This window comes from Ambystoma mexicanum, chromosome 1p, assembly GCF_040938575.1.
Source record: "Ambystoma mexicanum isolate Mex_15411 chromosome 1p, UKY_AmexF1_1, whole genome shotgun sequence".
Taxonomy (NCBI): Eukaryota; Metazoa; Chordata; class Amphibia; order Caudata; family Ambystomatidae; genus Ambystoma; species Ambystoma mexicanum.
In genome coordinates, this window is record NC_090921.1 from 572,268,806 (window position 1) to 572,296,446 (window position 27,641).

At 48.6% G+C, this 27,641-nt stretch overlaps 1 protein-coding gene across 2 annotated transcripts in view; it reads right to left on the reverse strand.

Moving 5' to 3' along the window:
* The window catches only part of AP3D1 (adaptor related protein complex 3 subunit delta 1), a 2,198,421-nt gene that overhangs the window by 951,763 nt on the left and 1,219,017 nt on the right, over positions 1 to 27,641 (reverse strand). For both annotated transcript variants that reach the window (XM_069649511.1, XM_069649512.1), the window contains exon 20: positions 19,804 to 20,006. In XM_069649511.1, coding sequence (XP_069505612.1) covers positions 19,804 to 20,006 — 203 coding nt within the window. The remainder of the gene's footprint in view (positions 1 to 19,803; positions 20,007 to 27,641) is intronic.

Genomic DNA, 27,641 nt, shown 5'->3' on the forward strand with positions numbered 1-27,641 from the left:
AAGTTTCTTCAAGTTTTCACTGCTCAGTTATTGCTGCGCTCTTCCCCAAAAGGCTGCAGTTACTCCGCATAGACAAACTTACGCTAGTTGAACGTATCTCCATCCCGAGTAACGTCGCAATCATCCTGCAGCCATTAGACTCTCCGAATTCCGAGAACCTGCAAGAAAAAGGGAAAATATTAGAAAGAGAGATCTCTCCAAAATAGGGACTATTCCAAATTTAGAAGATTATAGTGTTTTCTTCAGATACTTACCCAAGACAAATTCTGGAAAAGCAAAGACATTATAAAGGCAAGAGTCTATTGACCACCTCAGCCTTCCAAGTTAAAAGTTTCTTCATTCCAACACGCTGCTGTAGAATAACAGGATGGAGAGCACCACAAAACAAACACAGGTGAGAAGGGAGGGTTTACTAAAAGCACAGTTATACAGTAACTTCTCAGAAATGAGGTATTATAGCAGTTCTATTGTTGTATTTGTTGTTTATACAGAAAAGGAATCCTAAAAGTGCCCAAGTAACAGGTCCACAGGCTGAGAAGGCATTATGCTCTTGAGGAGTCCAGGTAACCGGTACAGTGGTCTTTGTAAGGATGGATAAAGACTTGGCTGTTTGTGAGCCGTTTTTCTTTTTGTCCAGCGCCTCGTCCGTGGTGGAGTGGAAGAGGTCACCCCTTTCGAACGGAAGGTCTAAGATACTTTCCTGGACATCCGGGTTGAATTTAGTAGCACATCGCCAGGCTGTACTTCTCAGGTCAGTGGAAATGGAGATGGCCCCGCCAGAGGTGTCAATGTGGGCCACGGTGGACTTCACGATGTCTTGTGCTACTGTCTTGGCCTCTGCCAGTCCTGCCTTGAATTGTAATTGGTTCTGCGTCGGAAACTATGGGAGGAAATCAGCAATTTACCGCCAAAGCCTGTGGTTAATGGCTGTCAGCATGGCATCCGCGTTGGCTTAACGAAGATGCAAGGACGCATTGAAATACAGCTTCTACCCGTACGTCAATAAGATCATCATCTCCTTGTCTAGCAGCGCCACATAGGAAGAGGCAGCGTACCATTGAGGCTTGGAGTATACTTGATGCTGCAGCGATCACCGAAGAGTGCGGCTGAGGGTGGGCCGATAGCAAGAGTGTACCCCCCTCCATCTGCCTGTACTTGGCGTCCAGGCGTCGATTGACCGGCTGGACCCAGTGGGGCTTGAGCCAGCCGTTTTTGGCCAAGGCGACTACGTCCTTTTGCATCGGGATCCCTGTTCCTGCTGCGGGACGTAGTGTGAGGACTTGGGCAGAGACACCCTCTGATGGTTGCTTGACCTCAGGTTGAGGAAGGGCCAAGTACTCTGCCAGCCCCGCAAGACGTTCATGGAAGGCCTTGGCTGAAGACGGTGTGTCGTGGACCTCTTCCTCATCTGTGTCCACCTGAGGGTCTGGTTGGTCCGGTACAGGGGTGCTGGGAGCCAAAGTCTGGGGTGTGGAGACCGGAGCCAGAGGCTGTAACGGAACCATCTGCACTATCGGTTGGGGGGCTGGAGCTGGCGGCGGTGGCTGTACAGGGGCAAGGGGCACATGTACTGGGGCCTGCGGTGCCAGAGCCATTGGCGGGAGCACGTCCCTGATGGCGTCCATGAGGATGACCCCCATCCAAGGAGAGTTCATGAACCCGATGAACCTTTAAAGAAATCTGTCCTCACAGGCCAGAGGCGATATTGACGGGGTATCAGGAGGCTGCTGGAGCCGTTGCGAGCCCTGCCAGAAGGGTCCGCAATGGCTGGGTTGAATGGCAGGTTATACTCGACTGTAGGACCCTCGTCCAAAATGTTGGTTAGCTCATACCCCTGAAGAGGTGTAGTGGACGTCTTCAACCCAAGGGTGTCAACCACTATGAACCAGATCCCTGAACTTAATATTAGCATGGGTAATTAGTGTTGGTTTTGCTGCAACTCAAATTTGGGGTAGTATCCAGACCACTGGCTTCTTGTAGACCCTGAGCTTGGGCCAATAAAATCGGCCTAGTCGTCGAACAAATCATTGCCGCTGGCTCCTGTGTAGCGGGTCGACTGAGTCCTCGGGGTCATCAACGCCAAACATGGATTGCATCGAATTGAAGAAACCCGATCTCGACAGTGGCATAAATGAACCGTCACCGACTGTTAGCGCAGAGGGCTTGAGAAAAGATTTCAAAGCCAAAGCTTTCAATGCCGAAAGGCTCTTTGGCCTCTGCCTTACGGCCCTACATCGACTTATGCCTGGTAGGTGTGACGCCTGAAGGCGCTTGATGCCAACAATGTCGCCAGAGTGGCTGGCTTGGGGTCGGGAGCACCGAGCACTGCTTTTGCCATCAAAGGTTGCTCATCGGGGGCCAGGGCTGCACCTACAGTAGGTCGTCCCAAACATTTCAAGTATTGACATTTTAATACGTTTCCACTCTTCCGGAGTGGTGCGCCCCGCAGAGGGCTTACCTTGTTCCGACGACAAGCTGGACTTGCGTTGATGGTGGTGGTGCCGCCTCTTTTGTGAGGAATACGAGCAATGGCACGTTTTTTGTGATGTCGTTCCTTCCCCTTGTCTGGATTGGGCTCCTCAGTCTCAGCCGGACCGGACAGGACGAACGAACGTGCCAGAGATTTGGTGCACGGTCGGCCCAAGGCCAGTTTCCCAGCCTTCTCATGTAGGGATTCTAGCTGCATCTTTGCACATGACATGCAGGCCTCTGTGTCGTGACTAACACCTAGACACCATAGAGAGACGTCGTGGGGGTCGGTGAGACATTTTCGCCTCGCAATCGCGGCAAAGCTTTAAGCCTGAAACCCTGCGAGACAGCATTGGGTCATCAAATATTACAAAAAGGACGTCGAGTAACTCAAGTCGTGTTCCCGATGCAGCGTGCAAGTGCGTGGAAAAAAGATACTGATGCATGGGGCGTAGTGAATATTGATACATTATTCACCGTAATCATATTTCTGATGCTTGTATCTGCTTAGAATCACGTGCTGTGCATAGGCCGACATCTAGTGGAAGCTGTGGAGTATTACAGTTGTTGATTTCGAAACTAGAAAACAGACGTCGACAGGTCATGCTAGTAATACTATCCCTAGTGTGACGTCCACTGTACCCATGATCCCCGCACGTCGGGGTCCCTCAGATTGTTATTTTTCTGACATGAGTTGTAGTGTGAGTACATTTGTATCCAAGCAGATACGCATCAGACAAGCTCATGAGCATCCATGGGCCTTCTCTCCGAGGGAAGTGTGGGTCGCATGTGAATCTAAGCAGATACAAGCATCAGAACTACGATTAGGGTGAGTAATGTATCCCTTCTGAGGCTTGTGGAATCTGCTTAGATCACATGCTCTGCATAGATTAGCGAGGAGGTGGGATGTGAGAAGGTTCATGAGCAAATAAATGTCTTAGAACCACTTGTCCCACTTGTGCATCAGTCTTGGAATGAGTGTCAATGTACAGCGCTCCATGTAGCTGCCTTGCAAATACTGTCTAAGGGGACATTTGCAATGAAAGCCAGAGTGGCTCCTGTACCTCTCGTGGAGTGAGCCCTGGCCGTAAAAGGAAGTGTTTTATGTGATGGGGAATAGCACAGTTGGATACATCCGACTATCCACCTTGAGATGGCATTCTTAGAAATGAGGTCACCTTCTCTGCCTGGCGCTATGGAGACAAACAATTGATCTGTTTTCTTAGTGGTCTGGAGTGCTCAACATAGTAGAGGGCCGCTCTCCTCACATCAAGTGTGTGGAGTTTTATTACCTCAGCTGAGCTGTCGGGATTCTGGAAGGAAGCCGGTTGCTCAATTGACTGGTTTACATGAAATTTGAAGATGAATTTAGGTGAGAACCTAGGATGAATACGTAAAACCAGCTTGTCTTTGTGTACAACAAAGAAAGGATCCTGCACTGACAATGCTTGGATTTCACTAACCCTTAAGTGATAGCCACTAAGAAGGCAGTTTTAGAAGTTTTATAAGTCAGGTGTTTGAGACTAGACTTGTGCATAGGCCCGAAAGTGGGTTCCATGAGCTTAGCGAGTACCACACTGAGGTCCCACCCTTGCGGCGGGTTAGAAATTGGAGGGTGAAGTCTCTCTACTCCTTCCATAAATGCTTTGATGACCAGTACTTTCCACCATGAGACCTTATTATGAGAGGTTGTCTAGGCTGACAAAGCCGCAATGTGGATCTTTAGGGAGTTGAATACTAACCCCGCCTAGCCAATGGAGCATACAAGTTAGAATGTGGGATGGAGTACATTCTACCGGGTTGATTTGTTTAGCCTGGCACCAAATTACAAATCCTCTGCATTGGTCAAAGTAACAGTGCCTAGTGTTTGGTTTTCTTGATTTCAAGATTTGTATGCATCTCTGTGGCAGGTTGAGATGTCTGAACTATATGACCTCAGGAGCCATGCTGCCAAGTTCATTGAGTGCGGCTGCGGGTGCACTGTTAGTCCCCCATGCCATGTTTGCCAGGCTTGTACCCACTTTTGACCTGCTGACTGACTGTGATGTACCTTGCTTCTCCTGCATGCCTGGGTGAGTAGGTTGTACTGACACGGGAGTTTGATGGGATCGCACATCGCCAGTTTGCGCAGATGTGGATACCATGGTTGTCTTGCCCACATAGAAGCAACTAGGATAAGCGTCATCAGATCCTTGTGCATCTTGTTCAACACCTTCCTCATGAGCAGTGTTGGCGGGGAAAAGCGCAAGCAAATTTCCCTGACCAGTTTATCCATAGGGCGTTCCCCTTGGAGCCTGGCTGGGGGAACATGGACGCAAAGTCTGGGCACTGACTGTTTTTGCTTGTGGCGAATAAACCTATAGTTGGGAAACCCCATTGAGAGAAGGTGTTCTATGACTTCTTCGTGTAGACGCCACTCGCGTGCCTCTGGTAGGGGATCTCTGCTCAATGAGTCTGCTAGCGAGTTGAGTTCCCCTGGAACATGCGACGACAGGAACATTTTTCATTTGAGTGCCCATTTCCAAATTTGCTGTGCAAGTCTGGACAGGTTTGGAGAACGTGTACCCCCTGGTTGATGATATAAAACATTGCTGTAGTGCTGTCTGTTAGGATCTGCACAGATAGGTTTGTTAAATGGGATTCAAATGCCTGAAGGGCTTGGAATACTGCCAGAACTTCCAGCAGATTGATGTGGTTCTGAGCTACAGTGCTTGACCACAGACCCAGAGCTGTGTGCTGAAGGTAGCGAGTCCCCCACTCTGCCAGTGAGGTGTCCGTCGTGACAACCGCCTGTACCTCTGGATCGTAGAAAGGTTAATCTTTCGTTAGATTCTCTTGTCCACCAGCGAAGATTTAGTACAAATGTTGGCGAAACGACCACTAGATCGTCCCACTGACCACTTGCCCGAGACAACTGTTTCGCCAACCACTCATGCATGGGTCGCATGTGCAGGCGCGCATGAGGAACCAGGTAAATGCAAGATGCCATCATGCCTATTAAAATCATAGCTTTGCGCACCCTTATTTGGCAGCCGGCCAGATAATGTGGTATTTGCAGTAACACATTTTTTACTCTTTCCTCTGATGGAAAGACCAATCCCTCTTCTGTGTTTAAGACAGCTCCTAGGGAACTGTTTTGAAGAGCTTGGCACTAGGCTTGGCTTTTTCTCGTTGATGGAGAAGCCCAATTGAAAGAGGAGGTTGATAGTTCTCTGAATGTTTTGTCTGCAAATCAGGGGCGATTCCTCTATAATGAGCGAGTCGTCCAGATAAGGGTACACTGGGATTGCCTCCCCGCGCAGGTGCGTTGCCAGCACCGCCAGTACCTTTGTGAATACCTTTGGAGCCGAGGCTATTCCGAAGGGCAGCCGCTTGAATTGGTAGTACTGGTTCGCTATCTTAAAACGCAAGAATCTTCTGTGCGCTGAGAACATTGAAATATGAAAATAGGCATCTTTCATATCCAGTGTTGCCATGTAATCCCCCCTTTTTAGTAGAGGGATTACCTCTTGTAGCGTAGTCATGCAGAACTTTTAGGGCTTGACATACTTGTTTACAGGGCGCAAATCTAATACTGGGCCCATTGTAAGATCTTTATTTGGCACAAGGAAGTAAGTTGAATAAATACCCCTGTTTACCTGGTTGGCCGGGACGACTTAGATTAGATCCTTTAATAGAAGTGTGGCTATCTCTTCGAGAAGGATACACTGATGTTCTTCTGAGTGGATCTTCTGTCGTGGGTGGTGGTCGTGTGGACATTGGAGTAGTTCTATACAGTATCCGCCTGCTACTGTGAACAGCACCCGTCTATCTGAGGTGATTCCCTCCCATGCGTGGTGTAGCTGGAAATGCGTCCTCCTACTGGAGAAGCATGGGAGGGCACCTGAAGCGGAATGTCACTTGCTCTGAGGTGGTGTGCCACCTCGAGCAGGGCCTCTGACGCGACCACAACCTCTGCGTTGTCCTCTGGGATAGCCCTGGGAGGATTGGCCTTGAATATATCCCCAGGAGGAACCCTGACGTTGACTGTAGCTGGATCCTCGTTGAGAGTTTTGGCCTCGAAAACGTCAAAAATTGGAATTGCCCCTCCATCCGGAAGGCTTGTTGGTGAGTTGACCTAAAGATTTAAGCATGTCATACTCGTCCTTTGCTGTTTTAAGGGCGTCTTCTACTGCCTTACCGAAGAGCACGTTAGGTTCAACAGGCATGTTTATTAGAGTAGCCTGCGTTTCCGGTCTAAAACCTCACTGGCACAGCTATGCATGCCTTATGCAATAACTCTTCCGGCATTGTCCGCCGCTTGAAAATTGGTTTTAAGGAGACAGCTAGACACTGCCTTCCCATCTGCAGCCACCTGTGCTAGTTGGGATTTGAGTGGCTTTGGGGCAGACGAAAGAAAAGCAGACATTTCTTCCCACTTGTGGCAGTTGTAACTAGCTAAGAGTGTTGCATTGTTCGCTATTCTGGTTTCAAAGGCCGCAGAGGAGACAACCATTCTGCCCATGGCGTAAATCTTTTTGCTCTCCTTATCGGGTGGAGCCTCAGAGGAATCAAAGGGTGTGCCTGCTCTTTTTCTAGTTCTAGTCACAACTAAGGAGTCTGGTTTCAGTTGCCCTCTAATTTATAAAGGTTCTGAAGGTGCAGGTCTGAATAATTTCTCTACACGTGGGTTTACGGCCCGTGTGAGATTAGGGGCTTCTAAAGATGGCTGTATTCTGCGTTGCACTGATTTCAGTAGCGGGATAAACTGGGCCACTGTCTTTTTGTCCAAGAATTTGTTCTGCAAAGTCTTTATCCTCCTGTACCTTCTGGGTGTCAATCTGAAAGAGCTCAGCCGCTTTGGCTAGTACTTCATTGAGGAGGGGTTGATTATCAATAGGAGAATCGACAACTGGAGTGTCTTGGTTAAGAGGGGAATCTATAGAGTACATACTGGCTTCTTGGTCAGCCTCTTGGTCCTCGTCATCCCCATAATAAGGGTCTGCTGTATCCTCATCAAAATGAGGGTCAGTTGCATCTACAAAGGAGAGATCATCTTCGTGGTCTGATTCTGGGTCATAGAGATCTAGGACTGTACTTTGTAAAGGAACATTAGTACGAAACCTCTTAGTAGGGGGTCGAGTAGGTATAGCAGAGGCTTGGGAACCAGAGGGAGCTGAGGTGGGGGGGAGTGGAGTGGAAACTCTGAAGGTAATCAGGGTTCTTCTCGAAAAAATTGGCCATAAAAGGTCATTCTTCTTATCACTCTGTCTATGTCTTGAGAAGACCATTCTTTGGAACGTGGGATAACCACAGGCTAAGGGGAAGTCCCAAGTCCTCATCTGCGGGAGAAACCACCTTAGATTTTTCCTTTCGAGATCTAGGCCTAGATTCTCTAGGTTTCTCTATGGGCCCTAGGTTTTTCCTTCTGATGGGATTGATCCCTAGGAGGGCTCTTGTCCTAATGAGGAGTTTTAGAGGATTTGTTGTGATGGCCCAGAGGTGTGTTTAACTGCCTTTTTGGGGCCTATTACTATATCTGACGCTGAGCGTCTATTTTCAGATGCGGGAAGGGCCAACGTTTCGTCTGCGGACGATCGACCTTCAGAGGGAGTTTTACGAGCAGCACACTTGCCATCTTTCGAGAGTTGGGCCCTGTTGTGTGGCGATCGAGCGTGATTGCCCAGAGGACCAGGACCCAGGGGACCTTACCCTGGGTGTCGAATGCTGTCGATCACTCGACCCATGTGTCGAGTCTCGACCTGGGCTTATGTGCTTAGTGGTGTGTGTCTTTGTAGCGCTGCCGCCACCGGGGGTAGTCCACACAAAATGGCCACCTGCCTGTCCTATGGGGTCGTGGGCCTGCGTTTGGGTAGCTGTAGCTACCCCATCGCCCTCGCCGTCTGAAAGTGTGGCATCACTGCCATCGCTAAAGGCGCCTTCGACCTCCATGACTTCGAGCTGCCTGGCGTAGTAGGCCCAGCGTTTCATGGAGCGGTCCTTTAACGTCTTTGGCTTGAAGAGCTTGCATGCTCGACAAGACGTTTCGACGTGGTCTCTTGGGAGACACACGTTACAAACTTCCACGGGAATTTGCTATTACACTTGGGGCAGAATTTAAAAGGTGTATTTTCCATAATGACAGGCTATGGCAGCTGGGAAAGCAAAGCGTAGGGGAATATATACACCCTAAAATGGCCTCCCCCCTCTCTCCCTACTGTCTGTGCTGAGGCCCGGGGCGGCCTTCCAAGGCCGAATGGTCCCTCGCGTTAGTCTCCAACGGGCAGTTTCTCTGTCTTTACCAGCGTGGTGTTTCGGAGGTCGGTGAAAGGATAGAAAGGAATACTATCGCTAATTGTAAATAGTCAATGGCTTTATGCCAAAAGGAACTCGGCTATACGCGTCCGGCGGAAAAAAACTGAGGGACCTCTGCAGCTTCCACTAGATGTCGGCCTATGCACAGCATATGATCTAAGCAGATTCCACAAGCCTCAGAAATATATATATATATATATGATACATTACTCACTGTAATTGTATTTCTGATGCTTGTATCTGCTTAGTGGAAGCTGCAGAGTATTACAGAAACCTCAAAAAGGGACGAAAGGGGCATGCCAGTAATACTATCCCTAGTGTGACGTCCACTGTACCCATGGTCCTTCACGCGTCGAGGTCCCTCAGATTGTTTTTTTTCTGACATGAGGTAGCATGAAGTGTATCGTAGATCCAGGTGTATCCAAGCAGATAAATATCAGAAAAGCTCATAAAACATCTATGCACCTTCTCTCAGGGGAGCAAGGGGGGCGGCGGGCGCATGTGAATCTAAGCAGATACAAGCATCAGAAATCCGATTATGGTGAGTAATGTATCCCTTCTGAGGTTTGTGGAATCTGCTTGGATCACATGCTATGCATAGATCAGCGAGCAGTGTTAGGAGAAGGTGGTGGGTTGTGAGAAGGAGCAGCAGCAAACAGATGTTCTAAAACTGCTTGTCCCACCTGCATCTCTGCTTTAGGGTGTCAATTTGGGGACATTTGCGATAAAGGCCAAGGTAGCTCCGGTGCTTCTAGTGGAGTGAACTCTTGGTGTGAAAGGCAGTGTGTAGTTTGATGATGAATAGGGTATCCCGTTTTAGGAGTTTATTCTATTTTATTTTTATTTTATTTTACTTCTGGGTTTTTTTTCCAGCGTTTTCAAAACTTTTCAGAATCTGTGTTCGTGTTTTTCCCTTTGCCCCTTTCAAAAAAAATCACAGATAACTGCTTTTTCCAGTGTAAACACAGAAATGTTCTTGCATTGTTTCATTCAGTGCATAAGTATGGTAATATCTCTCATGATCGGCTGCAAGAATGAAAAAAAAGAAAAGGTTTGTGTTTTAGTGCTGTTGCATCGTCAAGACCCCTTGGATTGTGCACATAGATGCTGCACACCATTCCCATAGCACAGCTTACCTCGCACACTTTCAAATAAGACACCTGTAAAAAATGTAAAATAAAAGATGGCGCACTGCGCCATTTTCTCAGAGCGGTAATAAGGTTGCTATGTGCACATCCTGACCTAACTGGGCCTGTTGCATGAAGTGATCTACCATCCAATTCCTCAGCAAGTTCCCCAAACGGGAAGCTGTGATGTTTTTCCCCCAACGTGACCCCTGCCTTTGGGCCCATTGGCCCCTCGAGAGCGATTAGTGGTACCAAGGGGACCAGTGGCACAGGCACTCCCTCAGGGACTGGCAGCATTGTGGGCATTGCACAGCTGGTGCAATCAGACCTCTGTGTCCTCCTGGCACCACAGTTGATGAAGGGACAGCTGGCTGTGTTGCAGATGTGCAGACCATGTAACCCCTGTATCTGGCACCAGCCCGGGAAAACCGGGACGTCTGGTCACCATACAAAAAGGGGCAGATTGGCAAAATGTTAGTTACATTTGTGTATGCTGCCTCCGCAAGAGAAAATGTGTGTAGAGCGTTTGTGATCTTCTACTTTGGCTCTTCTACAACTGTTTTCATTTTTCTTCTTTTAATGGGGGAGTCCCAAATAGGACCCCTCATCCCTAAGCCTTCACTTACATTTGCCTCCATCTGCTTTTTCCTACGAGTTCTTCACCCTATATGTCCAAGAGCTTGTCTCTATGCCAGTTTGCCCTTGGAAGTGTGTAGTTACTTTGCAGAACTATAGTATGTAGTGTGCAGAGCAACATCTATACATGTGTTATATTAATATTGGGGGAAAGTCGTCTTTTTGCAAAGGTCAGTGTAATCTGTAGGGGCTAAAAATTCCATTAAAGTACAATAGAAACATTCACCCTCAACCTTGACATGTTTAGGATAGTTTAGCTCCATGATATGCACCTGCTCAAAAATCCAAAACATATCGAATAAGGATGACCCTTGTAAAAGAACACTGTAGCCTTAAGGACGCAGAAATTAGGCGACCCAACTCATTTTAGTAAATATTTTAGAATCGTTAACGTCGATGTATTGAGAGGTGCACATTGGAGATTTGGTTTCACCATATAATGTAATATTTTGACTCTCTCAACACACCACTGAACACCTCTGTCTTGTGTACAACAAAGCAGAGGAGATGCAAAGCTTTTAGCAACAGTTAATTGGACTTGGGAGTTACAACAACTAACACAATCTGCTAGCTGTTATGTGCTTGTATTGTAGATACATCTGATGGAAACCTCATGCGATTTACTGTAACCCAGGTCTATTTCAGATACATATGCAGAATCCCGTTTGACAGTGATCACTTTATTGAGACTCACAATGATCTACTACTGCATCCAGTGTCAAAGTAAGGGTGTCATTTTTGTAGCCTGGTTCCTGCAAATGAATTAAGGCATCTTTACACCAGGGTGTCCAAGGCGGATGACTCTTCTTTATTCTCATTTCCCATTGGTCTGCTGAGTGTACGCACCAAGCACTTGTTTTCCCAAATGCAAGTCCATGACACAACTAAAAAAAAGTGACAACAGCTCCAGGCAAGTGCTACATTTCCACCCAAGAAAAAAATATAGATTTAGCAAAGGACAACAGATTGAATCAAAAGTAACACATACGCCACACGTGGCTGATTGAGGCAGCAAATAGGCCACTAAACAGGTAACACCCACCTTTGGCTACACCATACAAGCATATAAATGGTAACACAGACATCTAGGAGGAAGAATAACTAGATAACTATCGACTAATATAAATAGAAAAAGTCCACTGTAAAGGCAACAATTGTGAAAAAGCGTACTATAAAGACTAAAATCGCCATTCAGTCCATGAACCTTCATCTTTAATAACGTGCCCAATGCAGCGCGGGACCAGGATTCAAACCTGTGTTACTTTGCATTCTCTTGCTTTTAAGACAAACGCGTTGCCCCGAGTTATCCTTCCATCCTAAAGCTGCAATGGGGTAGAAAGCTATAATTTGTAGCATGTTTTTGATAGAATGCTTACTTAAAAAAGAAATACTCTCTGCAGCTGTGATAATGAAACCAGTCAAAGCCAAGTTTGTGCTCTGAATTATATGCCAAAAGCTTAATATTTGTGCCACCACCTGACTAATCTGTATGCTTCCTTGATGAAAGCAGGTATTACACCTCCATCCGTGCTATTTGCATTTGTAACATTCATACCAAAGCCTTGTAAAGGCAGTAATGATTGCACTTCCTACAAATTATCACTCCTCAATACTTATTAAATATTTGTAGCTTTGATATTCAAACTCTGACAGAAAAGATTCATGTCCTGGCTAATTCCTACCAGACAGAAAGCTATTTGTAGAATGTTTGGACCATCCTAAAATAAGAGCTTTAGTTACATTAATAGGCTTGCACAGATAAAGAAGACAAAGTAGTGCATGTTTCATGTGGGTAGAACACAGCAAAAAAGGAGCCTTTGATACGGTCTTTGCTTAGAAGTTTCCTGTAAATGTGACTTTGCATTGATATTCATTAGCCTAATTCCAACAGTGTATGCCAACAGAGGGGAAATTACTTTGTAAATGAACAGTTGGAACGCTGTTCAGATCAGAGTGTGGGATTTATATGGGTAATTCAACCGTCTGCCACAAGGAGGCAATAGTGGTTAATGTAATGTCAGGTTCCAATAGCTTAGTACAGCCAGGACTGGGAGAATTTAGATCATCGGCATGCCTATGTCTTTGAAACAAGACAATGCAAAACAGCAGCAGTTCGAATCCGGCTCCCGCTGCAATTATATTGAAATTATATAAAATGCCAGCGTTTTTCAGAGTCCCCCGGGGAATATAAAAAAAAGTCACAGCGGTCAGATATCGGATATTTTCGGAGTTCACCGAAATCTGGAAACCCGAATAATGAATAGCACAGTTGCATGCATCTGACTATCCACCTGGAGATGGCATTCTTGGAAATGTGATCTTCTCTGCGTGGTGCTACAGAGACAAATAGCTGGTCTGTTTTCCTTAGGGGTCTGGTCTTGTTTACATAGTAAAGGACCGCCATCCTCACATCCAGTGTGTGGAGTTTTACCTCAGCTGAGCTAGTTGGATTCTGAAAGAAGGCCTGTAGCTCAATGGATTGGTTCACGTGGAATTTGGAAATTAATTTAGGAGAAAAGTTCGGATGAGTACGTAAAACCAATTTTTCTTTATGAATGATAAAGAAAGGGTCCTGCACTGACAATGCTTGCAATTCACTAACTCTTCTCATGGAACTAATAGACACTAAGAAGGCAGTCTGGTATGTCAGGTGTTTAAGACTTGACTTGTGCATAGGCTCGAAAGGGGGCCCCATGAGTTTAGCGAGTACAACATTGAGATCCCAGCCTGGCGGTGGGTTAGAAATTGGAGGGTGGAGTCTCTTTACCGCTTCCATAAATGCCTTGAAGACTGGAATTTTCCACCAAGATACCTTACTCTGAGAGGTGGTGTACGATGATAAAGCCGACAGGCGGACCTTTATGGAGTTGAATACTAACCCTGAGTCTAACAAGTGGCGCATATAGTTTAGAATGTGGAATGGAGTACATTCTGCAGGGTTTATGTGTTTAGACTGGCACCAGATTACAAACCTTCTCCACTTGTCGAAATAACAGTGTCTGGTGTTTGGTTTACGAGCCTCCTTGAGGATATCCATACACCGTTGTGGCAGATTAAGGTGTCCGAACTCTATGACCTCAGGAGCCAAGTTGCCAGGTTCATGGAGTGTGGTTGAGGGTGACGGTGAACTGTTATTCCCCCGTGTTGGGTCAATAGGTTCATCTGACATGGGAGTTTGATTGGATTGCACATCGCCAGTTTGCGCAGATGTGGATACCATGGCTGTCTTGCCCACATGGGAGCAACTAGGATGAGCGTCATTTGTTCCCTGTAAATCTTGTTCACTACCTTGCTCATTAAGGGAGTAGGGGGAAAAGCCTAAGCACATTTCCCTGACCAGTTCATCCATAGGGCGTTCCCCTTGGAGCCTGGTTGGGGGAACCTGGACACGAAGTCTGGGCATTGCTTGTTTTCTCCTGTAGCGAACAAGTCTAGCGTGGGGTAACCACACTGGGAAAAGATGTGGTGTACTCCACTTGAATCTAGTTGCCACTTGTGTTCCTCTGTTAGGGGATCTCTGCTCAGAGAGTCTGCTAGAGTGTTGAGTACCCCATGAACATGTTGGGATGATAGGAATAACCCCCGTTTGAGTGCCTACCTCCATATTTTCTGTGCCAGCTTGGAAAGACTTGGAGAGTGCGTGCCCCCTTGTTTGTTTATATAGAACATTGCAGTGGTGCTGTCCCGTTTAGATCTGAACCTTCTGGTTTGTCAGCTGTGCTTCAAAAGCTTTAAGTGCTTTGAATACTGCTAGTAGTGCCAGCAGGTTGATGTGGTTCTGTGCCGTGATGTGAGTCCACAGACCATGTGCTGTGTGGTGAAGGAAATGAGCCCCCCACCCGGAGAGTGACAAGTCTGTTTTAACAATCGCTTGCTCCTCCGGATCTTGGAAGGGTTTTCCCCTTTAACAGATTTTCCTATGTCCACCAGCATAGTTTTTGAACTAGTGTTGGCGAAACGACCACTGGATCGTCCCACTGACCGCTTGCCTGAGACCGCTGTTTCGCCAAAAACTCCTGCATGGGGCGCATGCGCAAACATGCGTGTGGGACCAGGTATATGCACGACGCCATCATGCTTAGTAAACGCATTGCTTTGCATACGCTTATCTGGCTACCGGCTTGATACTGAGGTATTTGCCAAAGCATGTTTTGAACTCTTTCCATGGATGGAAAGGCCAAGCCTGCCTTTGTGTCTAAGGCAGCTCCTAGGAACCGTTTTGTGTTTGGTACAGAACTTGACATTTTCTCGTTTATAGAGAAACCCAATTGGAAGAGAACGTTTATGGTTCTTCGCGTGTTTATTTTGCATAAATGGGGGGATTCCCCTGTGATCGGCCAGTCATCATGGTAGGGGTACACTAGGATTGCGTCCCTGCGCAGGTGCGCTGCCACCACCGCCAGTACCTTGATGAATACCCTTGGAGCAGACTCTATTCCGAAGGGTAGTACCTTGAAATGGTAGTGCTAGTTTGCATTCTTGAAACGCAAGAGTTTTCTGTGCGCTGGGAACATTGAAATATGAAAATAGGCATCTTTCATATCCAGTGTTGCCATGTAATCGCCCCGCTTTAGCAGGGGGATTACCTCTTTTAGCGTTGTCATGCAGAATTTCTGTGGCTTTACGTAAGTGTTTGTAGGGCTTAAGTCTAACACTGTGCGCATAGATCGATTTTTTTTGGCATAAGGAAGTAGGTTGAATACATACCCTTTTTTACCTCATTGGACAGCACAATCTCTATGGCATCCTTGAAAAGCAGCGCGTTGACCTCTTCGAGAAGGATGAGCTGTTCTTCCGTTGTTGTCTTTCTCTGGAGCAGGGGATGATTCAATGGTCTTTGTATGAGCTCCAAACCATAACCTCCCTCTACTGTCAATAGCACCCACTTGTCCGTGGTTATTCCCTCCCATGCGTGGGTGAAGAGTGAAATATGTCCCCCTAATGGGGAGGCATGGGAGCGGACCTGTAGCAGGCTTTTATTGCTTGATAGGTGTTCCTCCACCTCTAGATGTGGAGGATCTTCCCCGGGCGCGGGATCTGCGCCGGCTTCTCTGGTAGCCTTATGAGGCTTGACCCCAGTTGTTCCATGAAGAATTTTGACCCTGTCCATACCAAGAGCCTTGTTGGGAATTTTGGACACGAAAAAACAGCAGAAATTGTTTCCACCTCTCTGGCCTGGTTGTTTCTTTGTCAACTGGCACAGAGACTTCAAGTTGTCGTATTCCTCTTTGGTGGACTTCAAGGCGTTCTCTGCTGCTTTACTGAATAAGACGGAAGGTTCCAATGGCATGTTAAGTAACGTAGCCTAGGTCTCAAGCTTAAAGGCAAATTGGCATAGCCAAGCGTGGCATTTGATTATAGTCCCCTCAGCGATAATCCTGCCCGCATTATCTACCGCATCAAGGTTATTTTTAAGGATGCAGTTGGGAGTTGCTTTGCCGTCAACCGCCACCAGGGCTAGTTGTGAAATTAAAGGTTTGGGAGCAGAAGCTATTAAGGCAGTCATTTCATCCCATTTGTGGCAATTATAACTTGCCAACAGTGTTGAATTGTTGACGATTGTGGTCTGGAAAGCCGCTGAAGTCGCAACTTTCCTCCCTATAGTATAGAGCTTCTTGCTCTCATTGTCTCGGGGTGCGCCTCTGAAGAGGCTAGTGGTGTCCCTGCCCTTTTACTGGTCTTCGTCACCACGAGCGAGTCCTGCTTAAGCTGGCCCCTGCTATATAGCGGGTCAGATGTTGCTGGGTGGAAACATTTCTCCACTTGCGGGTTGACTGCCCTAGTCGGGTTAGGTGTCTAAAGTGAAGGTAGGATCCTCCTCTGGACAGATTTTAAAATTGGGATGAATTGGGTGGCAGCTTTGTCTCCCGAAATATCCTCCACAAAGTCTTTGTCTAGCTGCGTTTCCTGTGTCTGGATACCAAAGTGTTCAGCAGCTTTGATTAACATATTGTTATGGAAGGGCTGATTATCCACTGGCGAATCGGCCACTGGGCAGTCCTGTTGAATTAGTGAGGCCAGAGTATACAAAGCCTGATTTGCATATGGTTTATCCCCTTCTGTATTGGCATAGCAGGCTGAAAAATGATGGTCTGGGAGGGTTTCCCAGAGCCGTGCCTGTGGTTATGATCAAATCAAAACCTTCCAGCCATCACCTTTCTGTTTTGCTCAAGTCCCCCCCCAAGTGAACGGGTATGCCCATACGTGGGTCCCTTGTCTGTCGGGCCTAGAGACCCAAGATACTCCTCACAGAGGATGCCCAACAAGGCTGAAACATGTTTGGGGATGCTTGTGGTCTCATGCAGAAGGGATGCAACCTAGCAGTTCGGGCTGGACTGCCCCTTTTGGGGTTTATCCCCTTCTGTAATGGCTTGGCAGGCTGAAAAATGATGGTCTGGAGGGTTGCCCAGAGCCGTGCCAGTGGTTATCATTAATGTAAAACCTTCCAGCAATCACCTTTCTGTTTTGCTCGAGGCCACAGTATACACCTCTGCCTCTTCGTCGTCGTCGTCATCATCATCATCATCACCAGCATAATAATTATCAGATTGCCGACAGTCCTCATTGTCACCTTCGGTGTCTGTATGGACGTCATACAGATAACCTCGTACCGGTTGGACTGGTAGTGAGTCAGGACAAGCTCTTTTAGCTGGGGGCTGGGAGTCAGAGGCAGGGAGCTTGAAGGCTCAGTAGTAGGTGGTGTAACCTGAAAGTTATGATTAGCCTGAGGGTTTTTTTTTTTCAAAGAAATTGGCGAAAAGGGTCATTCTTCTCATGACCCCATCTATGTCTTCCACAGTCATTAGGCTGAACTGGGAATGACACTGGGGTACTGAGTGGTAGGGACTGGCTTTAAGGGGGTAGGGAGGCCCTGGGGTTGTGGGTAGGCCCTTCTTCTGTAAGGCTTCAGCCAACACACCCTCCTCTTGTGGGGCAAAGAAAGGTTCTCTAGTGGGAGTAGATTTGTCCTTATAGGACTTAGGGAGGAGTGTTTCTTGGAGTGAGTAGCCCTTAGCAGGCTCTCAGGGGCCTGTTTTTTGACTAGGTGCGATAAAACAGTCTTCTTCGACCCTACCGCCGATTTCAACGTATGATGTCGACTTTCGGTAGTGGGACGGACCTCCGCCTCGTCAGCCGGCTTTCGGCGTACGATCAATGGGGTTTTAGGGACAGCGTCTTGATTTCCGGGGCCTATCATGGGGCGCTCGGGACCCCGAGTGCCCAGATGGCAGGGATTCTGTAGACCTTTCCCATGACACAGTACTTGGGCGTTTTGTTGACAACGTCGACTCATCGCCCCGGGAGGTGTGTTTAGTGGTGGGGGTAGTGGAAGTGCTTTTGCTGCCGGGTGTTATCCCCGTAACAGAGCCGCTGGCCTGTCTCTTGGGGGTAGGGGGCCTGCACTTGGGAACTTTGCTGTTCCCCATCGCCCCCGCCGCCCGAAAAGACGGCGACGCTGCCATCAATGGAAGCTCCCTCCATGTCAATGGCAACCTCAGCCTGCATTGCGCGCTGCGCCCAGCTCTTGGCTCTTCGTTCTTTCCGAGTCTTAGTTTTTCAGAGCTTGTAGGCTCCAAAATGCCCCTTGTTGTGGTCATGGTGCAGACACAAGTTACACACTCGGTGTTGGTCTATCCACGGGAATTATTTATTGCACGTGGGGCATAATTTAAATGGTGTTCTATCATTTTTGGGAAAGGCAGCCAGGCGAGAAAGGGAATGGTTGGGAAAATACATTCTTCAATGACCGCTCCCCACTCTCCCGTTGCAGCCTTCCAAGGCCAAAAGGGTCAGTCGAATCTGGAATTCGTCAGACGGCTGTCTTTTCCACTGTGTCAAGGAATTTGTCAAAGTCGGAAGGAAAAGGACAGAAAGAGTAAACTATTTTTTATGTGTGATAAAAAAATGGCATTAGCCGAAATTGAACTCTGCGATAAGCGTCTGCTCACGATGGCAGAAAAAAACACTAGGGTTAGTATTACTGGCACTAACTCGAACTGTAATACTCCACAGTTTCCACTAGATGTTGGTCTATGCATAGCATATGATCTAAGCAGATTCCACAAGCCTCGGAAATGAATATATGATACATCACTCACCGTAATACACACACACACACACACACAACCTGACGTCACTTCCGCAGCCGACGATCGAGAGCCGGACAAGAAGAATCGGCGGCCGAGTCGAGGTCCACTATGCCCCCTGTCCAAAGGTTTCCGAACAGCATACCTGGATGATGGATATCTATCATGATGAGGAATATGCAGGAGAAAAGCAATCAATTGAAGCAAGGTAGGCAATTCGAGCACACCACAGGGAAAATGGAATCAGGGAATGCCTCCGGATTGATCCGTTAGTGTACCCTGAGTATGTGTTGATTAAATATATGTAGTGCTCTGTGCGAAAGCAAGCAACGGGTACCCGCACAGAGCTTCCTTGAAGGTTTTAGGAAGAGCAAACAGTGAAGCATGAGAAGTGTTCCCTCTAGTGCCCAGGTAGCGGCACTAGTGGGGATCAGGGCCACATTGAAGGTACGTATCCCAACAGCAGCCGCTGCTCCCCCAACTCTTCAGCACATCTTGCGCAGTTTCCCACAAAGCACACAGGCACTCGTGGCAGCTGCAGGAGACTCTGGGAGACTGAACAAAGCGGTCATCCTGAACAGATCCTCCAGCCTCCCACAGAGCACCACAGGATAGCCAGCCGGGGGTAACCCAGAGCCACACGCCAGGCATGCGGAGCAGAGGGCCCTGGGTGCAGACACACCGATAGTATGAATAGTGGAAAGTGGGCAGGTTCCCGAATGCTGCAGCAGGCTCCCAGGAGCAGTTACTGAGGCGCAATCCCAGCAGAGAGGATTTTATTTGAGGATATTGCCGGGTTAGGGAGCACAAAGCTGAAGCAGCCATCTTGGTTGCTGCTCAACAGCACCCCAGGCTGCTACCACTTTCTTGCAAACTAGCTGGTACCTATACAAGGGTGCTGCTAATGGTTTCTGCAGTTTGATTATTCGATAAAGCAGAACAATGTGTGTCTCTATAGCATACAAAGAGATTCCAGTTTGATGGAATTCTCTGTAGACGAGACATATGAATGGTGGTAAGCATCAATGGATTTTAATCAGAATTTATAAGCAAGAAGAGTGATCAGTCATCCCAACACCTATACACCCCCTCTCATGCTTCCCAGGAGCAGTTTTTATTGTAGATCTGTTCTACAGATCAAAGCCATAGAAAAGCATTAGAACACAAGAGTAAGATAACCACATGCTTACCTCAGGCATTTCCTCTGTAATTATATCAACTTGCTGAGCAGGTGCAATGTCCTCATCACTTTCTGTGTGAAGGGAACTATGACGGCGATTCTTCATGCCCTTTTTCTCTTTCTTTTGCTTTTTCTTCTTCTTGTCTTTTTCCAATTTCTGCTTGTGCCTACGCTCTTCCTCCAATTTCAAGTACTGATCAGACATAGGCAATCCTGCATAATGAGAACACATGAGATGATGCAAAGTTAAGACCATATCATTTAAGTTTCATAAAACAGACAGTTGGCTCGGCTTTAGTGTCCTGCACTAACATGCAAGGGCAGGTTTTCAACTCCTTGTTTTGAGAAGAAGTCGGGAGCGGTTTAGTTGAAGTACATACAGCATTAACCTGCTGTGGTCAGAGATTCAGATCCTGTGATAACATGCTAAATACATTCTAGCAGGTGGATGCAATAAATTTGACCACCTGTGAACTGACTGCCTGATACCTCTGAACTACACTGTTGAGCAAGCTTCCTTTTCACACTGTTGGGCAAGAATTCCTATTTTGGGGATTCTAGGGCTACTTATTGGGGATCCTCAACTTTTTCCTCTGCTGACCCCAACCTTACCTTTTCTGGTTCCTTGATCTCTTTTTGGTGGCCAGAGGAACTTTTCCCCTAGTCCCCCTACCTTTATGTTGCTTTACACCTTAATATTTTAAGTTACTCACTCTAGTGACTAGAGTACTCATAGTACATATTCCTCTTACCTCCATCTTTGTGGGCATCCCCAAAGATGGCTACGTTATCACAAGCATTGACAGTGAAAAATTGAGCTTCCCTTTAATTTAGTATAATGCGCAGGGGTGCAGTCTCAGGCGTGGCTACGCTCCGCCGATGCCCCGCCCTCTGGCACCTCATGTCAGTCCCCTTTAAACACATCGGATGCTTGGATACTTGGCTACACTTAACACCTATTAGCCATTGGCATACTTACGGGGGAAGGTGGATGGGACGTATGGAGGAAAGGGGACAATAGACTGAGTACTCTAGTCACTATGGTGAGAAACATTAATTACTCATTGGCTTCGTCCCCTGTCCTCCATCATTGTGGGCGATTCCACTGAACAAGCTGTTATAACCTGCCTCATATCTAGGATGAAGCAAAACATTTCTTCAGAACCGCCTGACCAAACTCTGTTTCGCGCCTGAAGCTGGTGTCCAGTGAATAGATGGAGTGGCTCAAGTAGCTGCCTTGCTGATGACATCCCAAGAAGCCGGTCTCTGAAACACGACTGCTATGGCCTTAGCTCTGACCTCATGGGCTTGAATCCCCTCAGGAACAGGTCTACCCCTGGCCGTATATCCCACTGAAAAGGCCTGGACCATTCACAGGGCGATGGAAGCCTTGGAGTCAGGGAGAAGCCCCCAAAAGTCACAAAATGCCTCAGAATTTCTGGAAAGCATTTTGTCAGAGAGATCAAACTTGAGGACCATCTTGAGGTCCAAGGAATGCAGGGCCCTCTCTGCCTCAGACTGACGGGTTCTGGAAGAACACAAGCAAGCAGATCTCTTGATTCAGATGAAATGGAGAGACCACCTTGGGCAAGAATTTTGGGCGAGTGCGCACGATGACCTTGTCGTCATGAAATGTGGTGAAGGGCTCGAAAGAGGACAGCACCTGCAGCTCACTAACCCTGCAGAAAGAGGTGAGCACCACCAGTAAAATGGTATTTAGTGTCACCAAGCAGATGTCCAGACATCAGATCGAAAGGCTTGCACTGCAAAGCTGCAAGAACTACATTGAGGACCCAGACCGGGTGTGGGATATGGACCGGCGGAAAGAGACAGCCCCTTAAGGAGGGTCAAAGCCACCGGGGGGTTGGCCGCAGAAAACATGCTCAAGGAAATTCTTGTAAGCCCCAATGGCCTGCAAACAAGTGCGTCAAGCATCCACCTGAACTCCCGAACAAGCCAGTTGTGGTGAAAAAGCCAGTATGTCATCCAGAGGACAGGTGATGGGGTCCAGGCCTTGTCACAAGCTCAACGGCAGAACCTAGTCTATTTACTCTTTTACTGGGACCGGGTCAAGGGCCTCCTGGCCTGCTGAATGATGTCCCAGTTGTCATCTGAAAAAATTTAGCATGTTGAAGCCTCAGCTGGTTAGGAACAGGCCGCCAGAGCCAGCTTGACCGAGTCCAGATGTTCCACCGCCCTGCTGCACTGAAAGTGGATGGGACCCTGGTAGCACAACTGCACCAGATCCGAAAATCAGGGTCTCAAAGGCCAGTGGGGGGTTAATCAGGATGAGGCTGCAACCCACAAAACACCAAAACGTGCGGAGGGTCAGTTGAAGCAGAGTGGTGGGTGGGAAAGCATAACACCTGCAGTCGTGCCACCAGATCTAGAAGGCATCTCCCAGAGACCCCCCCAACCCTGTCTCCTGTCCATGAAGCAAACTGGGGGCACTTGGAATTCTGAGGGGATTCAAACAAATTCAGGTCTGCGGACCCCCAAAAGCTCAAACAGGGGTAGCAAGGAATTGTTGTACAACTCCCTCTCGTAGGTGTTCAACACCTAGCAGCTCAGCTGGTCCGCTTCTGCATTGCTGTCCCCCGGGAAGTGGACTGCTGAAATTCAACTCTCCGACAGGGCCCATTCCCAGATCGATACTGCCTCCATGCTGAGAAACCGGTGCAACCCTGCTTGTTCAGGTAAAACATTGCGGTAGAATTGTCTGTTCTGACCAGAACCAACCTGACTGAGGGGCAAAAACGTCCTGAGGGCCAGTCCCACTGCCCTAAGCTCGAGCAGATTTATATGCAGGAGGCCATTTGTTCTGGACTATGCTCCATAAATTGCATAGCCCTTCAGAGTAGCTCCTCAGCACGAAAGGGAGGAGTCCATCATCACCACCAGCGAAGGCTCCGGTCGGGTGAAAGGGGCTCCCACTAAAACATTGCCACCTGTCAGCCACCAGCAAAGATCAGGCAGTAGGAGCAGTGGTATTGGAACCCTGCCGACTGAGACCCCGTCTCCTGATCCCAGCTGGGTGGAGCTGGAAGCGACTCATCTCGAAGGGAGCGTGCTGTACAGTGAGCATGCAGGAGGCAATCATGCCCAGAATGTGTTGGAACCACCATGCAGAGGTGGTCGTGTTGGCCAGAAAGTGTGCCACTGCCTTGGAGGGACCAAAGCTTCTCGGGCGTGGGGAACACCCGCTGAATGGTAGTGTTCCAACCCACCCCTAGGAAGACCAGTTCCTGAGATGGCCACAACTGTGACTTCCTCTGGTTGAGGGAGAACCCCAGCTCTTGAAGGATATCTGCCAATCTTTGGCAGGAGTGCACCTACCGCTTAGGTAACCCCCCCCTCACCAGCCAGTCATCCAAGTAACAGTACAGATGATGGCCCTCCAAGTGGAGAAGGCCCAACACTGCGTTCATCAACGTCATATAGACAGAAGGGGCAGAGTTCAGGCCGAAGGGCAGCACCCTGTACTGAAAGCGGTACAACATAATTGTGAACCACAGAAACATTTGATACGGCTGGTAGATGGGAACATGCAGGTATGCATCTTTGAGGACAAGGGAACACATCCAGTCCCCTGCAGACAGACTCGGCTGTGTGCTCGGGAGTAATCATCTTGAAGCGTTCCAGCGGTAAAGACAGATTTAGAAAGGACAGGTGCAGGACAACTCTCGGGGCAGCCTGGTTGTTCTTGGGTACTGCAAAAATCCTGGAATAGTAACCAGAGCCAGTCTATAAGAGGATCCAGTTCTATCACCTGCATCTCTAACAGCGAAAAAGGACCTCCGGTAAAAGAGCCGGAGACCCGATCTGACGAAGAGGAGGTGAAGATGATACAGGCAAAGGAAGAGGAAGACTGAAGTCCTTGGAGACTACGGATAGGACCCACGGGTTGCTGAAAAGACGCTGCCAGGTGTCCTGGAACAGAACCGGAGAAAGCACAAGGCTTGAACCCAGTCCAGCCCTGGTTCTGAGGGAAGGATTTCTGACCTGGTTTTGCCACGATGACCAAGGACTTGGCGCTTTGACTGCAGGTTTTCTTCTTTGTAAAAGCGCCATCGGTTGATGATTTAAAAGGTCCACGCCCTCGAAGGACGGATCCAGGATGCACTCTTGGACATCAGATTAACACTTTGTGGTATGCATCCACGCCACACTTCTCTATCAACCGCAAGGCACTGACCCTCTGCTGGCTGCGTCAATGTGGGAGGCAAAGACTCCAGGAGGTCCTGTCCATTGGCCTGGGCATCTGCCAGGCCGGCGTTGTAGGAGGCTTGCTTGTCCGAACCTCTTGTTCATCTGGGCGTTGGCTCTGGGCTTCTCCCAGACCTTTTGTGCCACCTGCAGAACGTCCTTCTGGCGAGGGATGCCAGACTGGATCGTGGTGTGCTTACCCAAGACCTCTGTTAGCACTTCCAACTCCAGGGGGGGTGGGGTGGTTCCTCGGGCAGAGGGACCTCCAAGAACTCTGCCAGGACCGGAAGGCGGTCATGAAAGACCTTAATGGATGCCGAGGGTTCATCATCCTGGGTGTCCTAGTCATCGCGATCATCGTCCTCTCCTCTCCCCTTTTTACAGACCGAAGGGAATCCGAGCCCTGGAACAGAGCTCCCAGCGGGGTTCCCTCCTAGGGCCGGAGCTGCACATAGGTTTAACTGCTGTTCAGTGGGAGGCGTTGCTGGTACAGGAGGAGGTGTCAGAAACAACCGATAGGGCCTGACCGGAGGAGGGACCAGGGAAGGGAACCCAGATGAGGGGAGAGGTGGGGGTGGGGTGGGTTTCCGGGATGACCTCCTTCACAATGTCCTTCAGGAGCCCCTTCATCTAACGCATGAGGAAGAGGAAGCGCTCGAAGCAGTCCTCGCAAGCTGCCAGGTCACTAGGGGCCCAAGCCCTCCACTGGGCGTCTGCTTCGGGTCAAAGCACCGAAGCGCCTGGTGCGTATAGCCAAAAGGCTGTGAAGGGTAGATGTACCCCTGAGGAGACCAGAAGCATGCACTGTAGGATCCGCTGCCGCTTCCAGAGGGAAAGGGGCTGGGATCATCTTGCAAAGCCCATTCGATGGGCGAAAGCACTGGGGGCCCCCCCCGAGTTGGGTTCAAGATGGCTGCTGGCCTGGCAGGCTCTGCCATGTGCCACTCCGCCATTTTGAAGCCTTGCACCACGCCATGGGTGTGAGAGCTGAGAGGTCTCAGACATGGGAGGATACAGCTAGAGTTCTGCACCCAAAGCAGAGGTGTCGACCTCCGAGATCACTCTGGTAGGTGCTGAGCCCTCGGTCGGACGGGTCGGTAGACCCAACACCCTGACTCACAACCTCAGAGTGAGCTATGGTAGGCTGGACAGCCTCAGCACCTCTGCGTAGCCATGCTGGATCGTACCGAGGACAGACTCTTGGAGGTGGCACTCGGTAATCCCTTACCGCCTGGGGTAGAAGAGCACAAACTTGGTTGCCCTTCCGAGGACACCATAGTGTGGCACCTGAGCCCCTCAGCTTGGGAGCCGGTAGCCAGGGCGGCCTCAGGTCTGTTCCTGGAGCGCCCGGAAGAGCCCTCGGCTTGGGAGACATTAGCCTTAGAGGCCCTCTGGCCTGCAATAACCTGAATTCGAGGAACCCCTGAGAAGGAGTTGCCGCGCTGTGGGGCCTTGCTGAACAGAGGATCTACCTGGTCTTGACGAGAGGTCCGGGATACAAATGGCTTACTGTGGGGAGGAGGAGATGTGTGGAGGTTCTACCTTCACCGCGACAACAGATTCTTCAATGCTTTGTGACCGACAGCATAGCAAACCAAAAATGCGTCCCAGCGGTGGTCCGGCTCCAAACACTCAAGACAAAATGCATGGGTGTCCGAGGCCGGGAACGAGCGGTCGCATGAGGCACATCTTGTGAAACCTCCAGTGGCCGACATGTGCCAGGGGGCGAGGCATCAAAGGAAAGTTAAGTAATATTGAAAAAACAAAACAGGGAGCAAGCGGAAAGCTAAAAAAGTGTCTGCGCTGGCTGCCAGGTCCGACACGTGCGTGTGGAAAAAGGGACCGAGGTGAGGCACGCTGTACTAAATTTAAAGAGGAAGCTCAATGTTTCGCTGTCTAGGGTTCCAGTACCATCCCCACGTTGAGGGACGCCCACAAGGATGGAGGAAAGGGGACAGGACAAATGAGTACAAGGTATACAGTATTGTGTTGCCCCCTAAAATGACCAGTTCCAGGAGTGTCTGTCAGGCACTCGACTTCTGCTCTAGAGGGATTGGGTGACTGAAACCGGGTATTAGGGAAGAGGTTGGTGCGTGCTGTGCTTTAATTTTGGCATCACCAAGAGTGCAAGCATTTTACTGAATTGGTAGCCCTATACACCTTTTAGCTAGCTATTGGGATACCAATGTTATTTTTTTAAATCCTGCTCTAGGCCATTTTATTTCCTAGGGCCTCCATTTGTCTAGGTGACTACGAAGAAGGCTCAACATGGCCATTCTAAACACGTGGGCTGTTTGTGAGCCCATCATGGCAGCCTCCATACTGGTTTTTAGGCAAAACAAAAAGGTGATAGGTGGAAGGTTTTAAATTAATCATAACCACAGGCATAGCTCAGGGCAACCCGCCAGACGATTGTTTTTCAGCCTGCCAAACCATTACAGAAGGGGAAAGACCATATGCAAATCAGGCTTGGTCCCACCCCAAAAGGGGTAGTACAGCCAGAACTGCTAGGTCACATCTCTTCTGCACAGTACAACAAGCATCCCCAGACATGTTTCGGCCTTGGTCGGCATCATCAGTGAAGAGTAGCTTGGGTCTTTAAGACCAGCAGGCACTGGACCAGTCTTTTTGCTTATTTGGTTTTTGCTTATTTTTTAATCCTATCCGGACCTTTGGAGTCAGTAAAGATATTTGCTTTACTACCCTTGCCCGTTTTGCTCATTCTTATGGGGAAACTGACCAGTCCCTAAAACTGTCAATACTCAGAAAATAGGTCTCTATTTTGGAATTCTTGAATTTTTACAATTGCACACATCACCTTACAGTGTAGTGCAGTTGGGACACTTTGTATCCTTAAAGCTTTTTTACCGGATTGCTTGTTGTTTACTATGACAATGTACCCAAGACAAGCTGGTCGAAGCCGTTTTAATTTCCATCTTTTTTCAGGCATTTTTTTCATTTACAGAGAATGGATACTTAAGGTGGCAGGCACCCTAAAATGTCTGTGCCACAAGATTTTGGCTTTTTCTTTAGCCATCTTAGCCCTCTTCATACCTTCTCAGGTCAGGAAACGCCATACATGGCAACCCCTTTCACAGTGAAAGCTGTGGCTTCGGAGGAAAGTGGGCTGTGTGTGTGAGCCGGGGTGGGGGAGAGAGGGGTGGCGGTGGGACTGTCTGGTCTCAGGCCGCATCCGCTGGCACCCTAAAGTCTGTTGCTGGATGGATATGACGACTAGCGGTTGTCCAGCTATTAACAACCATGGCCTGTTTGAATGTTGAAGATCCTTAGTATTGGTGGGCTTGGGCTAGACACCAGCCTAATCTTGGATAAAAGGAGGGCTCCTGCAGCTATTCAACAGATCATTGTTGGAATCAAGATTTCTATGAAGAGCAACCCACTGACGATACCTGCAGTGGACCAACAGACTCCACTGATTGGTCCGGTGAAGCCAAGCTCCTCTACCTGATCTCAGAAGATCCTTGTTGGCGCTTCAACACTTGGACCAGGTGAAACAACCAGTCTCAATCCCTACTCGCGGAAGCATTCAGAAATGTCCCTCAACCACCCGGTGGACAGACCTCCTCCCTTTTGGGCTCCCTCGCTGCAGATATCCCCATTCGGAGCAGAGTCTTGGAATAA